This window comes from Nerophis ophidion, linkage group LG17, assembly GCF_033978795.1.
Source record: "Nerophis ophidion isolate RoL-2023_Sa linkage group LG17, RoL_Noph_v1.0, whole genome shotgun sequence".
Lineage (NCBI taxonomy): Eukaryota > Metazoa > Chordata > Actinopteri > Syngnathiformes > Syngnathidae > Nerophis > Nerophis ophidion.
The window spans coordinates 7486617-7509319 of NC_084627.1; the positions used below are offsets into that span (position 1 = coordinate 7486617).

At 42.5% G+C, this 22703-nt stretch overlaps 1 protein-coding gene across 5 annotated transcripts in view; it reads left to right on the forward strand.

Moving 5' to 3' along the window:
* LOC133535933 (glutamate receptor ionotropic, delta-1-like) overlaps positions 1 to 22703 on the forward strand; it is a 198467-nt gene that overhangs the window by 163030 nt on the left and 12734 nt on the right. For 3 of the 5 annotated variants that reach the window (XM_061875999.1, XM_061876002.1, XM_061876000.1), the window contains exons 9-16: positions 11432 to 11533; positions 11623 to 11715; positions 14104 to 14226; positions 14885 to 14959; positions 15033 to 15375; positions 17127 to 17265; positions 20617 to 20812; positions 22374 to 22540. In XM_061875999.1, the coding sequence (XP_061731983.1) occupies positions 11432 to 11533; positions 11623 to 11715; positions 14104 to 14226; positions 14885 to 14959; positions 15033 to 15375; positions 17127 to 17265; positions 20617 to 20812; positions 22374 to 22540 (1238 nt within the window). The remainder of the gene's footprint in view (positions 1 to 11431; positions 11534 to 11622; positions 11716 to 14103; positions 14227 to 14884; positions 14960 to 15032; positions 15376 to 17126; positions 17266 to 20616; positions 20813 to 22373; positions 22541 to 22703) is intronic. The other 2 variants (XM_061876001.1, XM_061876003.1) reach the window with 1 other exon arrangement.

Sequence of the window (22703 nt, forward strand, 5' to 3'; positions counted from 1 at the left end):
ACAATAAAATCATCTAATTTTTGGTACATAATGAAGAAGTTTGCACCTTCACAATAAAATCAGCTCATCTTTGTTGCGTATAGAAGAAGTTTGCCCCTTCACAATAAAGTCATCTCGTCTTTGTTGCGTAACTAAGAAGTTTGCCCCTTCACAATAAAATCATCTCGTCTTTGTTGCGTAACTAAGAAGTTTGCCCCTTCACAATAAAATCATCTCGTCTTTGTTGCGTAACTAAGAAGTTTGCCCCTTCACAATAAAATCATCTCGTCTTTGTTGCCTAACTAAGAAGTTTGCCCCTTCACAATAAAATCATCTCGTCTTTGTTGCGTAACTAAGAAGTTTGCCCCTTCACAATAAAATCATCTCGTCTTTGTTGCGTAACTAAGAAGTTTGCTCCTTCACAATAAAATAATCTCATCTTTGGTACATAATAAAGAAGTTTGCTCCTTCACAATAAAATCCTCTCATCTTTGGTACATAATGAAGATGTTTGCACCTTCACAATAAAATAATCTCATCTTTGGTACATAATGAAGAAGTTTGCACCTTCACAATAAAATCATCTCCTCTTTGTTGCGTAATTAAGAAGTTTGCTCCTTCACAATAAAATCATCTAATTTTTGGTACATAATGAAGAAGTTTGCACCTTCACAATAAAATCAGCTCATCTTTGTTGCGTATAGAAGAAGTTTGCCCCTTCACAATAAAGTCATCTCGTCTTTGTTGCGTAACTAAGAAGTTTGCCCCTTCACAATAAAATCATCTCGTCTTTGTTGCCTAACTAAGAAGTTTGCCCCTTCACAATAAAATCATCTCGTCTTTGTTGCGTAACTAAGAAGTTTGCCCCTTCACAATAAAATCATCTCGTCTTTGTTGCGTAACTAAGAAGTTTGCTCCTTCACAATAAAATAATCTCATCTTTGGTACATAATAAAGAAGTTTGCTCCTTCACAATAAAATCCTCTCATCTTTGGTACATAATGAAGAAGTTTGCACCTTCACAATAAAATCATCTCCTCTTTGTTGCGTAACTAAGAAGTTTGCTCCTTCACAATAAAATCATCTAATTTTTGGTACATAATGAAGAAGTTTGCACCTTCACAATAAAATCATCTTGTCTTTGTTGCGTAACTAAGAAGTTTGCCCCTTCACAATAAAATCATCAAATTTTTGGTACATAATGAAGTTTGCACCTTCACAATAAAATCATCAAATTTTTGGTACATAATGAAGTTTGCACCTTCACAATAAAATCATCTCGTCTTTGTTGTGTAACTAAGAAGTTTGCCCCTTCACAATAAAATCATCTCGTCTTTGTTGCGTAACTAAGAAGTTTGCCCCTTCACAATAAAATCATCTCATCTTTGGTAAGTAATGAAGAAGGTTGTGCTTTCGCAATAAAAGCATCTCGTCTTTGTTGCGTAATGAAGAAGTTTGCCCCTCCACAATAAAATCATCTCATCTTTGGTACATAATGAAGACGTTTGCCCCTTCACAATAAAATCATCTCATCTTTGGTACATAATGAAGACGTTTGCCCCTTCACAATAAAATCATCTCATCTTTGGTACATAATGAAGACGTTTGCCCCTCCACAATAAAATCATCTCATCTTTGGTACATAATGAAGACGTTTGCACCTTCACAATAAAATCATCTCATCTTTGGTACATAATAAAGAAGTTTGCACCTTCACAATAAAATCATCTCATCTTTGGTGCGTAATGAAGAAGTGTGCCCCTTCACAATAAAAGGGTCCCTGGTGTGCTGCAGCAGCGTGAAGAGCGTCTGCATCCATTTAGTCCAGACGGGGAAGGAGTGTCCATAATGGGGACGCCGCATTGTTCTCAAATGAATCCATTAGCGACGTCGGAGAATGAAAATGAGCCTCGGGCGTCGCTAATTTCAACTCCCCGAGGTGGTTAACGACAATTTGCTTCTTTGGAAAGTCAAAGCTTGCTCATCTCTGTGAATAATAATCATAGGGCGCAGACTTCCTGTCCAATGACGGACGTCCAATTAGTGCCCGCGACAGAGAGGAGCGCGTGGCATCACGTGACCACGGCGGACACGGGGCGCAGCAGGCGAGCACGCTGGCATTTGTCCGCAGCCACACCGGAGACTTTGGGCGCCGCCGTAGCCTTTCGGATGTCAGGAGCAGGGAGAAAAAACAGGCCTGACATTTGAGCAAAAGCGGAGGAGTGAGGAGGAGGAATAATGCATGAGCGCACTGCAGATTTATTCCTCGTGTTCGAGCTCCTCAGGGAAGTAAGCGGAACGTCGAGACTCGAGCTGTGAAGACGGGAACGCCGTGTCAGCCTTTTTCTCCTGACTTCTATTTACTGACTTCCTCTCGCTCACCAAGCATCCAAGAGTAAAAGTCATCAAAAGACACGTGCAGAAGGTGGCGCTGTACCCACCGTCAGGTGTGGCAGGTGGCGCTGTACCCACCGTCAGGTGTGGCAGGTGGCGCTGTACCCACCGTCAGGTGTGGCAGGTGGCACTGTAACCACCGTCAGGTGTGGCAGGTGGCACTGTACCCACTGTCATGTTCGACAGGTGGCGCTGTACCCACCGTCAGGTGTGGCAGGTGGCACTGTACCCACTGTCATGTTCGACAGGTGGCGCTGTACCCACCGTCAGGTGTGGCAGGTGGCACTGTACCCACCGTCAGGTGTGGCAGGTGGCGCTGTAACCACTGTCATGTTCGACAGGTGGCACTGTACCCACCTTCAGGTGTGGCAGGTGGCACTGTACCCACCGTCAGGTGTGACAGGTGGCGCTGTACCCACCGTCAGGTGTGGCAGGTGGCACTGTACCCACCGTCAGGTGTGACAGGTGGCGCTGTACCCACCGTCAGGTGTGGCAGGTGGCGCTGTAACCACTGTCATGTTCGACAGGTGGCACTGTACCCACTGTCATGTGCGACAGGTGGCACTGTAACCACCTTCAGGTGTGGCAGGTGGCACTGTAACCACCGTCAGGTGTGGCAGGTGGCACTGTAACCACCGTCAGGTGTGGCAGGTGGCGCTGTACCCACTGTCAGGTGTGGCAGGTGGCGCTGTAACCACCGTCAGGTGCGGCAGGTGGCGCTGTAACCACTGTCAGGTGCGGCAGGTGGCGCTGTAACCACTGTCATGTTCGACAGGTGGCACTGTAACCACCTTCAGGTGTGGCAGGTGGCACTGTAACCACTGTCATGTTCGACAGGTGGCACTGTAACCACTGTCAGGTGTGGCAGGTGGCACTGTAACCACTGTCAGGTTCGACAGGTGGCACTGTAACCACTGTCATGTTCGACAGGTGGCACCGTAACCACCTTCAGGTGCAGCAGGTGGCGCTGCAACCACTGTCAGGTGTGGCAGGTTGCACTGTAACTACTATCAAGTGCAGCAGGTGGCACTGTAACTACTATCAAGTGCAGCAGGTGGCACTGTAACTACTATCAAGTGCAGCAGGTGGCACTGTAACTACTATCAAGTGCAGCAGGTGGCACTGTAACTACTATCAAGTGCAGCAGGTGGCACTGTAACTACTATCAAGTGCAGCAGGTGGCACTGTAACTACTATCAAGTGCAGCAGGTGGCACTGTAACTACTATCAAGTGCAGCAGGTGGCACTGTAACTACTATCAAGTGCAGCAGGTGGCACTGTAACTACTATCAAGTGCAGCAGGTGGTGCTGTAACTACTATCAAGTGCAGCAGGTGGCACTGTAACTACTATCAAGTGCAGCAGGTGGCACTGTAACTACTATCAAGTGCAGCAGGTGGCACTGTAACTACTATCAAGTGCAGCAGGTGGCACTGTAACTACTATCAAGTGCAGCAGGTGGCACTGTAACTATTATCAAGTGCAGCAGGTGGCACTGTAACTACTATCAAGTGCAGCAGGTGGCACTGTAGCTACTATCAAGTGCAGCAGGTGGCACTGTAACTACTATCAAGTGCAGCAGGTGGCACTGTAACTACTATCAAGTGCAGCAGGTGGCACTGTAACTACTATCAAGTGCAGCAGGTGGCACTCTAACTACTATCAAGTGCAGCAGGTGGCACTGTAACTACTATCAAGTGCAGCAGGTGGTGCTGTAACTACTATCAAGTGCAGCAGGTGGCACTGTAACTATTATCAAGTGCAGCAGGTGGCACTGTAACTATTATCAAGTGCAGCAGGTGGCACTGTAACTACTATCAAGTGCAGCAGGTGGCACTGTAACTACTATCAAGTGCAGCAGGTGGCACTGTAACTACTATCAAGTGCAGCAGGTGGCACTGTAACTACTATCAAGTGCAGCAGGTGGTGCTGTAACTACTATCAAGTACAGCAGGTGGCACTGTAACTATTATCAAGTGCAGCAGGTGGCACTGTAACTACTATCAAGTGCAGCAGGTGGCACTGTAACTACTATCAAGTGCAGCAGGTGGCACTGTAACTACTATCAAGTACAGCAGGTGGCACTGTAACTACTATCAAGTGCAGCAGGTGGCACTGTAACTACTATCAAGTGCAGCAGGTGGCACTGTAACTACTATCAAGTGCAGCAGGTGGCACTGTAACTACTATCAAGTGCAGCAGGTGGCGCTGTAACTACTATCAAGTGCAGCAGGTGGCACTGTAACTACTATCAAGTGCAGCAGGTGGCACTGTAACTACTATCAAGTGCAGCAGGTGGCACTGTAACTATTATCAAGTGCAGCAGGTGGCACTGTAACTACTATCAAGTGCAGCAGGTGGCACTGTAACTACTATCAAGTGCAGCAGGTGGCACTGTAACTACTATCAAGTGCAGCAGGTGGCACTGTAACTACTATCAAGTGCAGCAGGTGGCACTGTAACTACTATCAAGTGCAGCAGGTGGCACTGTAACTATTATCAAGTGCAGCAGGTGGCACTGTAACTACTATCAAGTGCAGCAGGTGGCACTGTAACTACTATCAAGTGTAGCAGGTGGCACTGTAACTATTATCAAGTGCAGCAGGTGGCACTGTAACTATTATCAAGTGCAGCAGGTGGCACTGTAACTACTATCAAGTGCAGCAGGTGGCACTGTAACTACTATCAAGTGCAGCAGGTGGCACTGTAACTATTATCAAGTGCAGCAGGTGGCACTGTAACTACTATCAAGTGCAGCAGGTGGCACTGTAACTACTATCAAGTGCAGCAGGTGGCACTGTAACTACTATCAAGTGCAGCAGGTGGCACTGTAACTACTATCAAGTGCAGCAGGTGGCACTGTAACTATTATCAAGTGCAGCAGGTGGCACTGTAACTACTATCAAGTGCAGCAGGTGGCACTGTAACTACTATCAAGTGCAGCAGGTGGCACTGTAACTACTATCAAGTGCAGCAGGTGGCACTGTAACTACTATTAAGTGCAGCAGGTGGCACTGTAACTACTATCAAGTGCAGCAGGTGGCACTGTAACTACTATCAAGTGCAGCAGGTGGCACTGTAACTACTATTAAGTGCAGCAGGTGGCACTGTAACTACTATTAAGTGCAGCAGGTGGCACTGTAACCACCATCAAGTGCCTACTGCTCATGCCCCCCGCCCAGCCGCCTGCTCCTCTGGCTCCTCCCTCAACAATGTCTTCGTCTTCAGTGGCTCCTCCCATGATAACATCGTCTTCAGCAACTCCTCCCACGGCATCACCTTTTTCATCGTCTTCAGGGACTCCTCCCTTGGCCCCGCCTTCTTCATCGTCTTCAACGGCTCCTTCCATGATAACATCGTCTTCAGCAGCTCCTCCCTTGGCACCGCCTTCCTCATCGTATTCAGCGACCTTACCCACAACGACATCGTCTTCCGCGACTCCTCCCACGGCATCACCTTCTTCATCGTCTTCAGCGACTCCTCCCACAACGACATCGTCTTCGGCGACTCCTCCAACGGCATCGCCTTCTTCATCATCTTTAGCGGCTCCTCCCACGGCGTTGCCTTTTTCCTTCTCTTCAGTGGCTCCTCCCACAACGACATCGTCTTCAGCGACTCCTCCCACGGCATTGCCTTCTTCATCGTCTTCAGCAACTCCTCCCACGGCATTGCCTTCTTCATCGTCTTCAGCAACTCCTCCCACAACTCCATCGTCTTCAATAATTCCTCCCACGGCGCCGCCTTTTTCATCGTCTTCACCGACTCCTCCCACGGCATTGCCTTTTTCCTTCTCTTCAGCGGCTCCTCCCACAACGACATCGTCTTCAGTAACTCCTCCCACGGCATCGCCTTCTTCATCCTCTTTAGCGGCTCCTCCCACGCCATTGCCTTCTTCATTGTCTTCAGCAACTCCTTCCACAGCAACATTGCCTTCAGTAACTCCTCCCACGCCATTGCCTTCTTCATCCTCTTCAGCAGCTCCTACCACAACATCGCCTTCAGTAACTCCTCCCACGGCATTGCCTTCTTCATCGTCTTCAGCAACTCCTCCCACAACTCCATCGTCTTCAATAATTCCTCCCATGGCATCGCCTTTTTCATCGTCTTCAGTAACTCCTCCCACGGCATCGCCTTCTTCATCCTCTTTAGCGGCTCCTCCCACGCCATTGCCTTCTTCATCGTCTTCAGCAACTCCTCCCACAACTCCATCGTCTTCAATAATTCCTCCCATGGCATCGCCTTTTTCATCGTCTTCAGCGACTCCTCCCACGGCATCGCCTTCTTCATCCTCTTCAGCAGCTCCTCCCACAACATCGCCTTCAGTAACTCCTCCCACGGCATCGCCTTCTTCTTCCTCTTCAGCGACTCCACCCACAACAACATCGTCTTCAGCGACTCCACCCACAACAACATCGTCTTCAGCGGCTCCTCTCACGGCATCGCCTTCTTCATCCTCTTCAGCGACTCCACCCACAACAACATCGTCTTCAGCGACTCCACCCACAACAACATCGTCTTCAGCGACTCCACCCACAACAACATCCTCTTAAGCGACTCCACCCACAACAACATCCTCTTCAGCGGCTCCACCCACAACAACATCGTCTTCAGCGACTCCACCCACAACAACATCCTCTTAAGCGACTCCACCCACAACAACATCCTCTTCAGCGGCTCCACCCACAACAACATCCTCTTCAGCGGCTCCACCCACAACAACATCGTCTTCAGCGGCTCCTCCCACGGCATCGTCTTCTTCATCCTCTTCAGCGGCTCCTCCCACAGCACCGCCTTCGTCCTCGTCTCCGCCGGGCCGTCCCCTGGCGCCATCATTTTTCTTGTCTCCAGCATTGTGGACTGCGGCACAAGCGGCCATCAGGCGCCCGCATGCGGCTCCCTCAGTGGCCAATTCCCGGACCAGGACCAGGACTTGGGAGGAGAACTCTATGTCTGCTAAGGTCCTGGTGCCGCTCACGCCCACGTCCTCATGGGCCACAATTCGTCTGTTCCGTAGTCGACCGCCTTGCCAGCTGTGGCCACCTTCAACTCACTGCCCCCACTTGACTGGTCCCCAGTGGACCGGGGTCCACTTGGACCTCTCTATGCTGTACCGCATCATGTTTTCTTTAAGTTTAAGATTCTTTTCGTGTGGTTTTGTGCTCCTTGCTGCCATGGAAGCTGATTATTGTCACCGAGCTGTGGTCACTAATCAGGTATGTCACCTGCTCCTGGTCACTAATCAGAGCACTGTTTATTCCTGCCTAACTGCCGCTTTTGTTTGTGTCACACCATATTTACCATTGGTGAGTTCAATCAATCAATCAATGTTTATTTATATAGCCCCAAATCACAAATGTCTCAAAGGACTGCACAAATCATTACGACTACAACATCCTCGGAAGAACCCACAAAAGGGCAAGGAAAACTCACACCCAGTGGGCAGGGAGAATTCACATTCAGTGGGACGCCAGTGACAATGCTGACTATGAGAAACCTTGGAGAGGACCTCAGATGTGGGCAACCCCCCCCCTCTAGGGGACCGAAAGCAATGGATGTCGAGCGGGTCTAACATGATACTGTGAAAGTTCAATCCATAGTGGCTCCAAGACAGCAGTGAGAGTCCCGTCCACAGGAAACCATCTCAAGCGGATCAGCAGCGTAGAGATGTCCCCAACCGATACAGGCGAGCGGTCCATCCTGGGTCCCGACGAGCGGTCCATCCTGGGTCTCGACTCTGGACAGTCAGTACTTCATTCATGGTCATCGGACCGGACCCCCTCCACAAGGGAGGGGGGGACATAGGAGAAAGAAAAGAAGCGGCAGATCAACTGGTCTAAAAAGGAGGTCTATTTAAAGGCTAGAGTATACAGATGAGTTTTAAGATGAGACTTAAATGCTTCCGTGTTCCTCGGGAAGTCCTGTGGGCAGTGCTCAGAGAGTATGGGGTATCGGACTGTCTTATTGTGGCGGTCCGCTCTCTGTATGATCAGTGCCAGATCTTGGTCCGCATTGCCGGCGGTAATTCCAGTGAGGGTTGGACTCCGCCAAGGTTGTCCTTTGTCACCCATTCTGTTCATAACTTTTATGGACAGAATTTCTATGCGCAGTCAAGGCGTTGAGGGGTTCTGGTTTGGTGACCGCAGGATTAGGTCTCTGCTTTTTGCAGATGATGTGGTCCTGATGGCTTCATCTGACCAGGATCTTCAGCTCTCACTGGATCGGTTCGCAGCCGAGTGTGATGCCACCGGGATGAGAATCAGCACCTCCAAGTCCGAGTCCATGGTTCTCGCCCGGAAAAGGGTGGAGTGCCATCTCCGGGTTGGGAAGGAGACCCTGCCCCATGTGGAGGAGTTCAAGTACCTAGGAGTCTTGTTCACGAGTGGGGGAAGAGTGGATCGTGAGATCGACAGGCGGATCGGTGCGGCGTCTTCAGTAATGCGGACGTTGTATCGATCCGTTGTGGTGAAGAAGGAGCTGAGCCGGAAGGCAAAGCTCTCAATTTACCGGTCGATCTACGTTCCCATCCTCACCTATGGTCATGAGCTTTGGGTCATGACCGAAAGGATAAGATCACGGGTACAAGCGGCCCAAATGAGTTTGGGTCTCTCCCTTAGAGATAGGGTGAGAAGCTCTGCCATCCGGGAGGAACTCAAAGTAAAGCCGCTGCTCCTCCACATGGAGAGGAGCCAGATGAGGTGGTTCGGGCATCTGGTCAGGATGCCACCCGAACGCCTCCCTAGGGAGGTGTTTAGGGCACGTCCAACCGGTAGGAGGCCACGGGGAAGACCCAGGACACGTTGGGAAGACTATGTCTCCCGGCTGGTTTGGGAACGCCTCGGGATCCCCCGGGAAGAACTGGACCAAGTGGCTGGGGAGAGGGAAGTCTGGGCTTCCCTGCTTAGGCTGCTGCCCCCGTGACCCCACCTCAGATAAGCGAAAGAAGGTAGATGGATGGATGGATGGATGGATTTGTGCTGCCATACCCAGCTTTCCCTTTCTGTTGATGTCCATGAAGATGTTCCAGCCATCATTACTAACATCACCTAAATAATGTCTGCCAGCAGCTTTGTGACAAATGTGATGAAGATTGAGATATTGCACATCCATCTTCTTGTTTGTTTTAATTATGAACAAATACAGCTACATAAATGTACATTTAATGTCCTTCCTTCCAATTACTGCCAGCCTAGATGTCCTCATTAGGGCGCTGTGCTTAATGGAGGCTGTCACATGGCGGGGGGGAGGGGCTTGATCACCGCACGCTAATGAAGGCACCTTGTTTGTGCGCCAAGATGGCGAGTAATGATAATCCTGGGACGCCTGATGAGGCAGGCGCGCGTGTGTGTGTGTGTGTGTGTGTGTGTGTCAGAGCTGGTCTCCATGGCAACAGGGATGCTTTGTATCAGGCTGACACACACAATCAGGCATGAGTGCGCCCGCGGGGCCGTGGTGAGAATGTCCGGCTGACGAGAGGCAGCTGCTGGTGGTCACACAAATGTGGCGCCTTTGCTAGCTCCGCCTCTTTTAAGCTCCGCCCCCCTGCTCACAAAATGCTGCCGTGTTACGGCGGCGAGCTATTGCCAGTGTCGTCTAGGATGTCATCAACACCAACACACGCGAGATGATATCACCTCGCGTGGAAAATGTGTTATATCACGTGCGATACGAGCAGTCCTGCGGCATGTTTACTTGTGTGTGATATCACGTGCAATACAAGCAGTCCTGCTGCGTCTTTACTTGTGTGTGATATCACGTGCGATACAAGCAGTCCTGCAGCGCATTCACTTGTGTGTGATATGTGCGATACAAGCAGTCCTGCGGCATGTTTACTTGTGTGTGATATCATGTGCGATACAAGCAGTCCTGCAGCGCGTTTACTTGTGTGTGATACCATGTGCGATACAAGCAGTCCTGCAGCGCATTCACTTGTGTGTGATATCATGTGCGATACAAGCAGTCCTGCAGCGCATTCACTTGTGTGTGATATGTGCGATACAAGCAGTCCTGTTGCTTGTTTACTTGTGTGTGATATCATATGCGATACAAGCAGTCCTGCAGCGCATTCACTTGTGTGTGATATCATGTGCAATACAAGCAGCAGTCCTGCAGCGCGTTTACTTGTGTGTGATATCATGTGCGATACAAGCAGTCCTGCAGCGCGTTCACTTGTGTGTGATATCATGTGCGATACGAGCAGTCCTGCGGCATGTTTACTTGTGTGTGATATCATGTGCGATACAAGCAGTCCTGCAGCACATTCATTTGTGTGTGATATCATGTGCAATACAAGCAGTCCTGCACCGCATTTACTTGTGTGTGATATCATGTGCGATACAAGCAGTCCTGCACCGCATTTACTTGTGTGTGATACCATGTGCGATACAAACAGTCCTGCTGCGCATTCACTTGTTTGTGATAACATGTGCGATACAAACAGTCCTGCAGTGTGTTTACTTGTGTGTGATATCATGTGCGATACAAGCCGTCCTGTTGCTTGTTTACTTGTGTGTGATATCATATGCGATACAAGCAGCAGTCCTGCAGCGCGTTTACTTGTGTGTGATACCATGTGCGATACAAGCAGTCCTGCATTGTGTTTACTTGCGTGTGATACTACGTGCGATACAAGCGTTTTTTTTTACCTAATGTTAACATCTAAATGTCCTCCGATCAGAACACAATGTCTTCTATTTTACTAAAGTCATTTACAAAAGGTAAACATTCTACAGGTTACTAAGAGCTAGCAGCTACACAACAGCTAAGCAGACAATAGCACACAAGCTCAACATAGGTAATAATTATTGAACAATAAAATGTGATATTAGTCAACATAAAAAAATAGTCTCTGAGGCACAAGCGTATTAGAAAGTATCAAACAGTAACAAAAGTGTCTGTCTGTATCATTCAACTTACTGCCTTTTATAAATTATTGAGACCGCTAGGTGTCGCAAAAAAAATAAAAATACCACTCGTGTGTGTGTGTGTGTGTGTGTGTGTGTGTGTGTGTGTGTGTGTGTGTGTGTGTGTGGTTGACCTGTCCTGTCTCCTGGTTTTTGCAGATGGCCACGTGGGACGCGGTCCATGGTCTGAATGGAAGCCTGAAGGAGAGTCGCATTGAGAACGGCATGCAGGGAGTGACGCTGAAAGTGGTGACCTTGTTGGTACGACAACATCTTCTTGCTTGTCATCATGTGAACATATCACAGCTGTAACACAAATGTAACACAACTGTAACACAACTGTAACACAGCATCCATCATCCATCCCTCCATCCATGGTCTACAGCTTTTCCCTCTCTGGGTGGCGGGCGTGGCTGAAGCCCATCTTAGCTGCATTCAGACAAGTAACTGGAACACAATTGTAACATAGATCACATACGCTTACTACAACTGTAACATAACTAACACAGTTGTAATATAACTGTAATACAACCGTACCATAACTAACAGTTGTAGCAATACTGTAACAACACTGTAACATAACTGTAACATAACTAACACAGTTGTAGCAATACTGTAACAACACTGTAACATAACTGTAACATAACTAACACAGTTGTAGCAATACTGTAACAACACTAACACAACTGTAACATAACTAACACAGTTGCAGCAATAATGTAACAACACTGTAACATAACTAACACAGTTGCAGCAATAATGTAACAACGCTGTAACATAACTAACACAGTTGTAGCAATACTGTAACAAGACTAACACAACTGTAACATAACTAACACAGTTGCAGCAATAATGTAACAACACTATAACATGACTGTAACATAACTAACACAGTTGCAGCAATAATGTAACAACACTGTAACATGACTGTAACATAACTAACACAGTTGCAGCAATACTGTAACAACACTGTAACATAACTGTAACATAACTAACACAGTTGCAGCAATAATGTAACAACACTATAACATGACTGTAACATAACTAACACAGTTGCAGCAATAATGTAACAACACTGTAACATGACTGTAACATAACTAACACAGTTGCAGCAATAATGTAACAACACTGTAACATGACTGTAACATAACTAACACAGTTGTAATATAACTGTAACACAACTAACATAATTAACACCGTTGTAGCGATACTGTAACAACTCTGTAACACGACTGTAACATAACTGACACAGTTGTAGCAATACTGTAACAACACTGTAACACAACTGTAACATAACTAACGCAGTTGCAGCAATACTGTAACAACACTGTAACATAACTGTAACATAACTAACACAGTTGTAGCAATACTGTAACAACACTGTAACATAACTGTAACATACTAACACAGTTGTAGCAATACTGTAACAACACTGTAACATAACTGTAACATAACTAACACAGTTGTAGCAATACTGTAAAACAACTGTAACATAACTGTAACATAACTAACACAGTTGTAGCAATACTGTAACAACACTCTAACATAACTGTAACATAACTAACACAGTTGTAGCAATACTGTAACAACACTCTAACATAACTAACACAGTTGTAGCAATACTGTAACAACACTGTAACACAACTGTAACATAATTAACACAGTTGTAGCAATACTGTAACAACACTGTAACATAACTAACACAGTTGTAGCAATACTGTAACAACACTGTAACACAACTGTAACATAATTAACACAGTTGTAGCAATATACTGTAACACAACTAACACAGTTGTAGCAATACTGTAACAACACTGTAACATAACTAACACAGTTGTAGCAATACTGTAACAACACTGTAACACAACTGTAACATAATTAACACAGTTGTAGCAATACTGTAACAACACTGTAACATAACTAACACAGTTGTAGCAATACTGTAACAACACTGTAACACAACTGTAACATAATTAACACAGTTGTAGCAATATACTGTAACACAACTAACACAGTTGTAGCAATACTGTAACAACACTGTAACATAACTAACACGGTTGTAGCAATACTGTAACAACACTGTAACACAACTGTAACATAATTAACACAGTTGTAGCAATATACTGTAACACAACTAACACAGTTGTAGCAATACTGTAACAACACTGTAACATAACTAACACAGTTGTAGCAATACTGTAACAACACTGTAACACAACTGTAACATAATTAACACAATTGTAGCAATACTGTAACAACACTGTAACATAACTAACACAGTTGTAGCAATACTGTAACAACACTGTAACACAACTGTAACATAATTAACACAGTTGTAGCAATATACTGTAACACAACTAACACAGTTGTAGCAATACTGTAACAACACTGTAACATAACTAACACAGTTGTAGCAATACTGTAACAACACTGTAACATAACTAACACAGTTGTAGCAATACTGTAACAACACTGTAACACAACTGTAACATAATTAACACAGTTGTAGCAATATACTGTAACACAACTAACACAGTTGTAGCAATACTGTAACAACACTGTAACACAAGTGTAACATAATTAACACAGTTGTAGCAATACTGTAACAACACTGTAACACAACTGCAACACAACTAACACAGTTGTAGCAATACTGTAACAACACTGTAACACAACTGCAACACAACTAACACAGTTGTAGCAATACTGTAACAACACTGTAACGTAAATGTAACATAAGTGTAACATAACTAAAGCAACTGTAGCTGTGTGCTAAAGAGCTGAGAGGGCTCAGGTGTCACACCTTTCCTTCTACTGTGTCCACCTGGCAGGAGGACCCCTTCGTCATGGTGGCTGAGAACATTCTGGGTCAGCCCAAAAGGTACAAGGGCTTCTCCATCGATGTTCTGGACGCCTTGGCCAAGATCCTGGGCTTCAAATACGACATCTACCAGGTGACCTCATGTCACATCTTTTGAATATGTCACAGCATATTCAATCATCTAAGTATGACATCATGTCAGATGATATTTAATAATGTAAGTATGACATCATGTCAGATGATGTTTAATAATGTAAGTATGACATCATGTCAGATGATATTTAATAATGTAAATATGACATCATGTCAGATGATGTTTAATAATGTAAGTATGACATCATGTCAGATGATATTTAATAATGTAAATATGACATCATGTCAGATGATATTTAATAATGTAAATATGACATCATGTCAGATGATGTTTAATAATGTAAGTATGACATCATGTCAGATGATATTTAATAATGTAAATATGACATCATGTCAGATGATATTTAATAATGTAAATATGACATCATGTCAGATGATATTTAATAATGTAAATATGACATCATGTCAGATGATATTTAATAATGTAAATATGACATCATGTCAGATGATATTTAATAATGTAAATATGACATCATGTCAGATGATATTTAATAATGTAAATATGACATGATGTCAGATGATGTTTGATAATGTAAATATGACATCATGTCAGATGATATTTAATAATGTAAATATGACAGATGATGTGTAATGAAGTAAGCATGAGGTCCTGCTGATGATGTTTGATGTTCCTGCAGGTGTCTGACAGCAAATACGGGTCTCAGCTTCCTAACGGTTCTTGGAACGGGATGATCGGCGACCTCATCAACAAGGTAGAAGGTCACCTCAAACACTGGCCTGTGATTGGCTGACATGTCCCCCCCCCCCCCCCTCCCCCCCTCACAGAGAGCCGACCTGGCGGTGTCGGCCATCACCATCACGCCGCAGCGTGAGAACGTGGTGGACTTCAGCAAGCGCTACCTGGACTACAGCGTGGGCATCCTGCTGAGGAAACCTGAGGAGAAGATCAACATCTTCTCTCTCTTCGTGCCCTTTGACCTCGCCGTGTGGGCCTGCATCGCCGCCGCCATCCCCGTGGTGGGCGTGCTCATCTTCCTGCTCAACCGCCTGCAGGCGCTGCGCTCCTCCTCCGCACGCCACGCGCCGCCGGGAACGCCCACCAACGGCGGGGACCCCGCTTCTCTCCAGAGCGCCATCTGGCTCGTCTACGGCGCCTTCGTGCAGCAAGGTGACGCCATTTCCTTCACTGCACGGCAACTTGTTGTCTTGATGTTGTCGAGGACAGGAAGTTGTTGTGTTGATGTTGTTGAGGACAGGAAGTTGTTGTGTTGATGTTGTTGAGGACAGGAAGTTGTTGTGTTGATGTTGTCGAGGACAGGAAGTTGTTGTGTTGATGTTGTTGAGGACAGGAAGTTGTTGTGTTGATGTTGTCAAGGACAGGACGTTGTTGTGTTGATGTTGTCGAGGACAGGAAGTTGTTGTGTTGATGTTGTTGAGGACAGGAAGTTGTTGTGTTGATGTTGTCGAGGACAGGAAGTTGTTTTGTTGATGTTGTCGAGGACAGGAAGTTGTTGTGTTGATGTTGTTGAGGACAGGAAGTTGTTGTGTTGATGTTGTTGAGGACAGGAAGTTGTTGTGTTGATGTTGTTGAGGACAGGAAGTTGTTGTGTTGATGTTGTCGAGGACAGGAAGTTGTTGTGTTGAGGACAGGAAGTTGTTGTGTTGATGTTGTTGAGGACAAGAAGTTGTTGTGTTGATGTTGTTGAGGACAGGAAGTTGTTGTGTTGATGTTGTTGAGCACAGAAAGTTGTTGTGTTGAGGACAGGAAGTTGTTGTGTTGATGTTGTTGAGGACAGGAAGTTGTTGTGTTGATGTTGTTGAGGACAGGAAGTTGTTGTGTTGATGTTTTTGAGGACAAGAAGTTGTTGTGTTGATGTTGTTGAGGACAGGAAGTTGTTGTGTTTATGTTGTTGAGGACAGCAAGTTGTTGTGTTGAGGACAGGAAGTTGTTGTGTTGATGTTGTTGAGTACAGGAAGATGTTGTCTTGATGTTGTCTTGATGTTGTTGAGGACAGGAAGTTGTTGTGTTGATGTTGTTGAGGACAAGAAGTTGTTGTGTTGATGTTGTTGAGGACAGGAAGTTGTTGTGTTGATGTTTTTGAGGACAAGAAGTTGTTGTGTTGATGTTGTTGAGGACAGGAAGTTGTTGTGTTTATGTTGTTGAGGACAGCAAGTTGTTGTGTTGAGGACAGGAAGTTGTTGTGTTGATGTTGTTGAGGACAAGAAGTTGTTGTGTTGATGTTGTTGAGGACAAGAAGTTGTTGTGTTGATGTTGTTGAGGACAAGAAGTTGTTGTGTTGATGTTGTAGAGAACAAGAAGTTGTTGTGTTGATGTTGTTGAGGACAAGAAGTTGTTGTGTTGATGTTGTTGAGGAAAATAAGTTATTGTGTTGATGTTGTTGAGGACAAGAAGTTGTTGTGTTGATGTTGTTGAGGACAGGAAGTTGTTGTGTTGATGTTGTTGAGGACAAGGAGTTGTTGTGTAGATGTTGTCCACCACATGAAGTTGTTGTGTTGATATTGTTGAGCACAGAAAGGTGTTGTGTTGATGTTATTGAGGACAGGAAGTTGTTAAAGACGTCAATAAACCGACGCTGAGTTGCACACGTTTAAGAAAAGTCATGTCTAGACAGCTAAATGAGCACACACACACACACACACACACACACACACACACACACACACACACACTGTCCCTGGTTGCCTAGGAAACCTTTAAGGCCAAGCTGTGTTGTGATTGGTCACAGCTCTGCTCTCACATGGCCTGTAACCAAAGTGACGCACGTTTGATGCCTTTATCATAATAGGATACTGATTGTGTGTGTGTGTGTGTGTGTGTGTGTGTGTGTGTGTGTGTGTGTGTGTGTGTGTGTGTGTGTGTGTGTGTGTGTGTGTGTGTGTGTGTGTGTGTGTGTGCAGGTGGGGAGGGTGTGGTGGGCTCGGTGGCCCTGAGGATGGTGATGGGCAGCTGGTGGCTCTTCACCCTCATGGTGTGCTCGTCCTACACCGCCAACCTGGCTGCTTACCTCACCGTGTCCCGCATGGACCACGCCATACGGTACACACACACACACACACACACACACACACACACACACACACACACACACACACACACACACACACACACACACACACACAAGTTGATGTAATTCATGTTGCTATTAAAAAGTGTTTAATTGAGTCAAACAAAGTCAATAAAAAGTTTGAGTGTGAGAAAAACAAGCCAAGGTCAGATAAAGGTCATCTTCCTCCTCGGTGACTTTGGTCTTCATCACCTTTTCTGGAGGAAATGTTGACTTTTTATGATGATCTCATTTTTTTCAAGTTAGGACTTAATCTTACGCATAATAAGACTTTTTTCCTGTAAAATGAAGATTTTTGTCAGTCACATTCTATTATGACTTCACACTCCTAATAAATGACGACTTTTTCTTTTAAAGTAATGACTTTTTTCTAAAGTCATGATTTATTTTAATCATCATAAATTATGACGTTTTTTTCGTAAAATTTTGGGATTTTCTTTTCAAATTTGGACTTAAATATGTCTTTTTTCTCATAAAAAACTATGACTTTTTCTGTATTATTTTGTCTTGTAAAATGACGACTTTTGTTGCTCATATTTAATTATGACTTCATTCTTGGAATAAATGATGACTTTTTCTTTTGAAATTATGACTTATTTTGTAAAGTTATGATGACTTTTCTTCATATAAAATAGTTTTCTTTTAAAATAATGTATTTCTTTTTGTAAAACTGAGTTTTTTCCAATTTCGACTATATTCGCAAATATGACTTTTTTGTCATTAGAAATCATGACTTTTTTCTTGTAAAATGATGACTTTTGTCTCGTAATAAATGCTCGCTTATTTTTATAATCATGACATTTTTTCATGTAAAATTATAACTTTTTTCTCAAAAGCGATGATGTATTTTTCCAGTAAAATTGTGACTTTTTTTTAACTTAAAATCATAATTTTTGTCATACATTTTTTGGGTATTTTTATTTTTTACTTTTTTGTAATATTCTAACTTTTTCCTAATTACATGAAGAATATTTTCCTGCAACAGTGACTTATTCTTTTAAAATGATGACCTTTTTCCTGTAAAAAATGAGGAATTTTTCCTTTAATATTATGACTTTTTTCGTAAAAATATGACATTTTATCCTAAAAAAAATTCGTTTTTTTCTTTCAAAATTGTGATTTCTTGCTGGTAAAATTTGAACTTTTTTCTCGAAAGAGATGATGGATTTTTCTGGAATTTTTTTTCTCTTAATATCATAATTTTTTTTTTCTCACATAAAAGATTACTTTTTCTTTTAACTAGTGACTTAAAAAAAATACATTTCTCTATTTAATGATGAATATTTTCTTGTAAAAGTATGACTTTCAATTTTTTCCTGTAAAATGTGAATTTTTTATGTAAAATTTGCCTTATTTCGTGTAAAATTATAACATTTTCCAAATTACATGAATACTTTTTCTGTAATGATGACTTATTCTTTTAAAATGATGACATTTTTCCTGTAAAATGATGACATTCACCTTTAAAATTTTGTAAAAATAAGACATTTTATCATGAAAAATTATGCTTTATCCTTTCAAAATTGTGATTTCTTGCTCGTAAAATTATTTTTTAAATTTCTCGAAATAGATGATGGATTTTCTAGAAATTTTTTCTCCTTAAAATCATAATTTTTTCCCTCACAATAAATGATGACTTTTTCTTTTAAACTAGTGACTTAAACAAAAAAAAGAAATTTCTCTATTTAATTATGAATATTTTCTTGTAAAAGTATGACTTTAAATGTTTTCAAATGTAAAATTTGCCTTTTTTCATGTAAAATTATAACTTTTCCTAATTACATGAAGATTATTTTCCTGCAACAGTGACTTATTCTTTTAAAATGATGACCTTTTTCCTGTAAAAATTGATGACTTTTTCCCTTTAGGATTATGACTTTTTTTCATAAAAAATATGACATTTTATCATAAAAAATTACATTTTTTTCTTTTAAAGTTGTGATTTCTTGCTCGTAAAATTAGATTTTTTTTTCCAAATAGATGGATTTTTCTATCATTTTTTTTCTTTTAAAATCATAATTTTTTTATCACAATAAATTATGACTTTTTATTTTAACTTGGAAATTTTTGGGTAAAATTTTAACATTTCTCTAATTATGAATATTTTCTTGTAAAAGTATGACTTATTTTTTTCAAATGTCAAATTTGCCTTTTTTCATGTAAAATTATAACTTTTCCTAATTACATGAAGATTATTTTCCTGCAACAGTGACTTATTCTTTTAAAATGATGACCTTTTTCCTGTAAAAATTGATGACTTTTTCCCTTTAGGATTATGACTTTTTTCGTAAAAAATATGACATTTTATCATAAAAAATTACGTTTTTTTCTTTCAAAATTGTGATTTGTTGTTCGTAAAATTAGATTTTTTTCTCCAAATAGACGGATTTTTCTATAATTTTTTTTCTCTTAAAATCATAATTTTTTATCACAATAAATTATGACTTTTTCTTTTAACTTGGGAATTTTTTTGTAAAATTTTAACATTTCTCTAATTATGAATATTTTCTTGTAAAAGTATGACTTATTTTTTTCAAATGTCAAATTTGCCTTTTTTCATGTAAAAAGTATAACTTTTCCTAATTACATGAAGACTATTTTCCTGTAATGATGACTTATTCTTTAAAATGATGACCTTTTTCCTGTAAAAATTGATGACTTTTTCCTTTTAAAATTAATGACTTTTGATGTAAAAATATGACATTTTATCATAAAAAATTACGTTTTTTTCTTTTAAAATTGTGATTTGTTGCTCGTAAAATTTGATTTTTTTTTCTCCAAATAGATGGATTTTTTCATAAATTTTTTTCTTTAAAATCATAATTTTTTTATCACAATAAATTATGACTTTTTATTTTAACTTGGGAATTTTTTGTAAAATTTTAACATTTCTCTAATTATGGAATATGTTCTTGTAAAGTATGACTTATTTTTTTCAAATGTCAAATTTGCTTTTTTCATGTAAAATTATAACTTTTCCTAATTACATGAAGACTATTTTCCTGTAATGATGACTTATTCTTTTAAAATGATGACCTTTTTCCTGTAAAAATTGATGACTTTTTCCTTTTAAAATTATGACTTTTGATGTAAAAATATGACATTTCATCATGAAAAATTATGCTTTTTGCTTTCAAAATTGTGATTTCTTGTTGTTAAAATGATAACTTTTTCTAGATATGTTTTTTCTGGCCCCGCCCTCATCATGAGTACACCACGCCCACATTTGTCTTTCTAAACATGACTTAGCAAATGTTCCTGGTTCCTCAGCGAGTGTCAAAGGTTCATGCGGGACGGTTGTCATGGGTCTTGGTGTATTCCAGGTCCTTCCAGGACTTGGCGCGGCAGGTGGAGGTGGACTACGGCACGGTGAGGGACTCGGCGGTGTACGACTACTTCCGGCACAAAGGCACCAACCCTCTGGAGCAGGACAGCACCTACGCCGAGCTGTGGAGGAGCCTCAGCAAGAACCAGGGCTTGGACCATTGCGTGTCTAGCCCCTCTGAGGGCATACGCAAGGTGGGTCCGTGTCTGCGCCTGAAGGAACGTGGTTCAGACCCTGTGCCACCCGGGACCGTGATTCAGACCCTGTGCCACCCGGGACGCCCGCTTTTACTCGGTGAAAGTCAGAGGCGCTAATGTTAGCATGCTAACCTTTCAAGCTAATTCTGTAGGTATTGCCCTCAGAGGGAAATATTTTGCATAAGAAATTAGCGTACTAATATTACTCTGTTAACATGATAACCTTTTACTATGCTAACTGTCAGCATGTTAATGTTAGCATTTTAGTTGGGTAAAGTTTGTAGTAAATTTGTAGGTATACACCTCAGACAAAGTCAGTACTTTGGTACTTGACAAATGCTCACTGTTAGCGTGTTCTTGTAAGCATGTTTGCATGCAGGCAAAAGTTTTAGCCAATTTTCAAGGTATACACCTCAATGTTAGCATTTTAGCATGCTAAAGATTTTTTAGCACATCAGATTAATACTTTGGTGCTTGAAAATGCTAACTGTTAGCATGGTCATGTAAGCATGATTGCCTGCTAAAACTGTTAGCTCATTTTGCAGGTGTACACCTCAGAGTAATATTTTGGTATTTGACATATGCTAACTGTTAGCATGTTAATGTTAACACTTTAGCATGCTCATGTTTTTAACACAATTTGGAGGTGAACATTTCAAAGTAATATTTTGGGAATCGCAACATGTAAACTATTGATGGGCTATCTGTCAGCAGGTGAATGTTAGCATTTAACTATGCTAAAGTCCTTGCTAACGTAGGTATGAACTTCAGAGTATTATTTTGGTACTTGACAAATGCTAATTGTTAGTATGTTAACTGTTAGCATGTTCATGAAAGCATGTTAGCATGGTGACGTTTTTAGGTAATATTGTAGGTGCTACCTCAATATACGCGTTTTAGGATACTTAGGTTTTTAGCAAATCTTGTAAGTACACACATCAGACATTTTGGTACTTGACAAATGCTAACTGTTAGCATGCTAGCTGTTAGCATGTTCATGAAAGCATGTTAGCATGCTGACCTTTTTAGGTAATATTGTAGGTGCTACCTCAATATACGCATTTTAGGATACTTAGGTTTTTAGCAAATCTTGTAAGTACACACATCAGAGGGACATTTTGGTACTTGACAAATGCTAACTGTTAGCATGCTAGCTGTTAGCATGTTCATGAAAGCATGTTAGCATGCTGACCTTTTTAGGTAATATTGTAGGTGCTACCTCAATATACGCATTTTAGGATACTTAGGTTTTTAGCAAATCTTGTAAGTACACAACAGAGGGACATTTTGGTACTTGACAAATGCTAACTGTTAGCATGCTAGCTGTCAGCATGTTCAGGTAAGCATGTTAGCATGCTAGCCTTTTTTGCTAATTTAGTAGGTGTACACCTCAGAGGAATTTGGTATGTGACTCATGCTAACTAGTAGCATGTTAATCTTAGCATTTTAGCATGCTAACTTTGTTTTCGCTAGTTTCTCAGGTGTACAGCTTAGAGTGATATGTTTTGCTACTTGCTGGCGGCGTTGTTACCGTGGTAACAGCGTGACAATGCTGCAGGCCAAGAAGAGTCCCTTCGCCTTCCTGTGGGACATGGCGGTGCTGGAGTACGCCGCTCTGACGGACGACGACTGCACCGTGACGGTGTCGGGCAGCGGCGTGAGCAGCAAAGGTTACGGCGTGGCGCTGCAGCACGGCAGCCCCTACAGGGACCTCTTCTCCCAGAAGTAAGGAAGGGGAGGGTCTTTGAACGCACCATGTGTTGCATCATCAGTGCCAAGCAGGCTAGTCCACATCACACACATTTCTATTTCTCATAACACTCAAACATATTTCTATTTCTCATTACACTCACACATGTTTCTATTTCTCATTCCACTCACATGTATT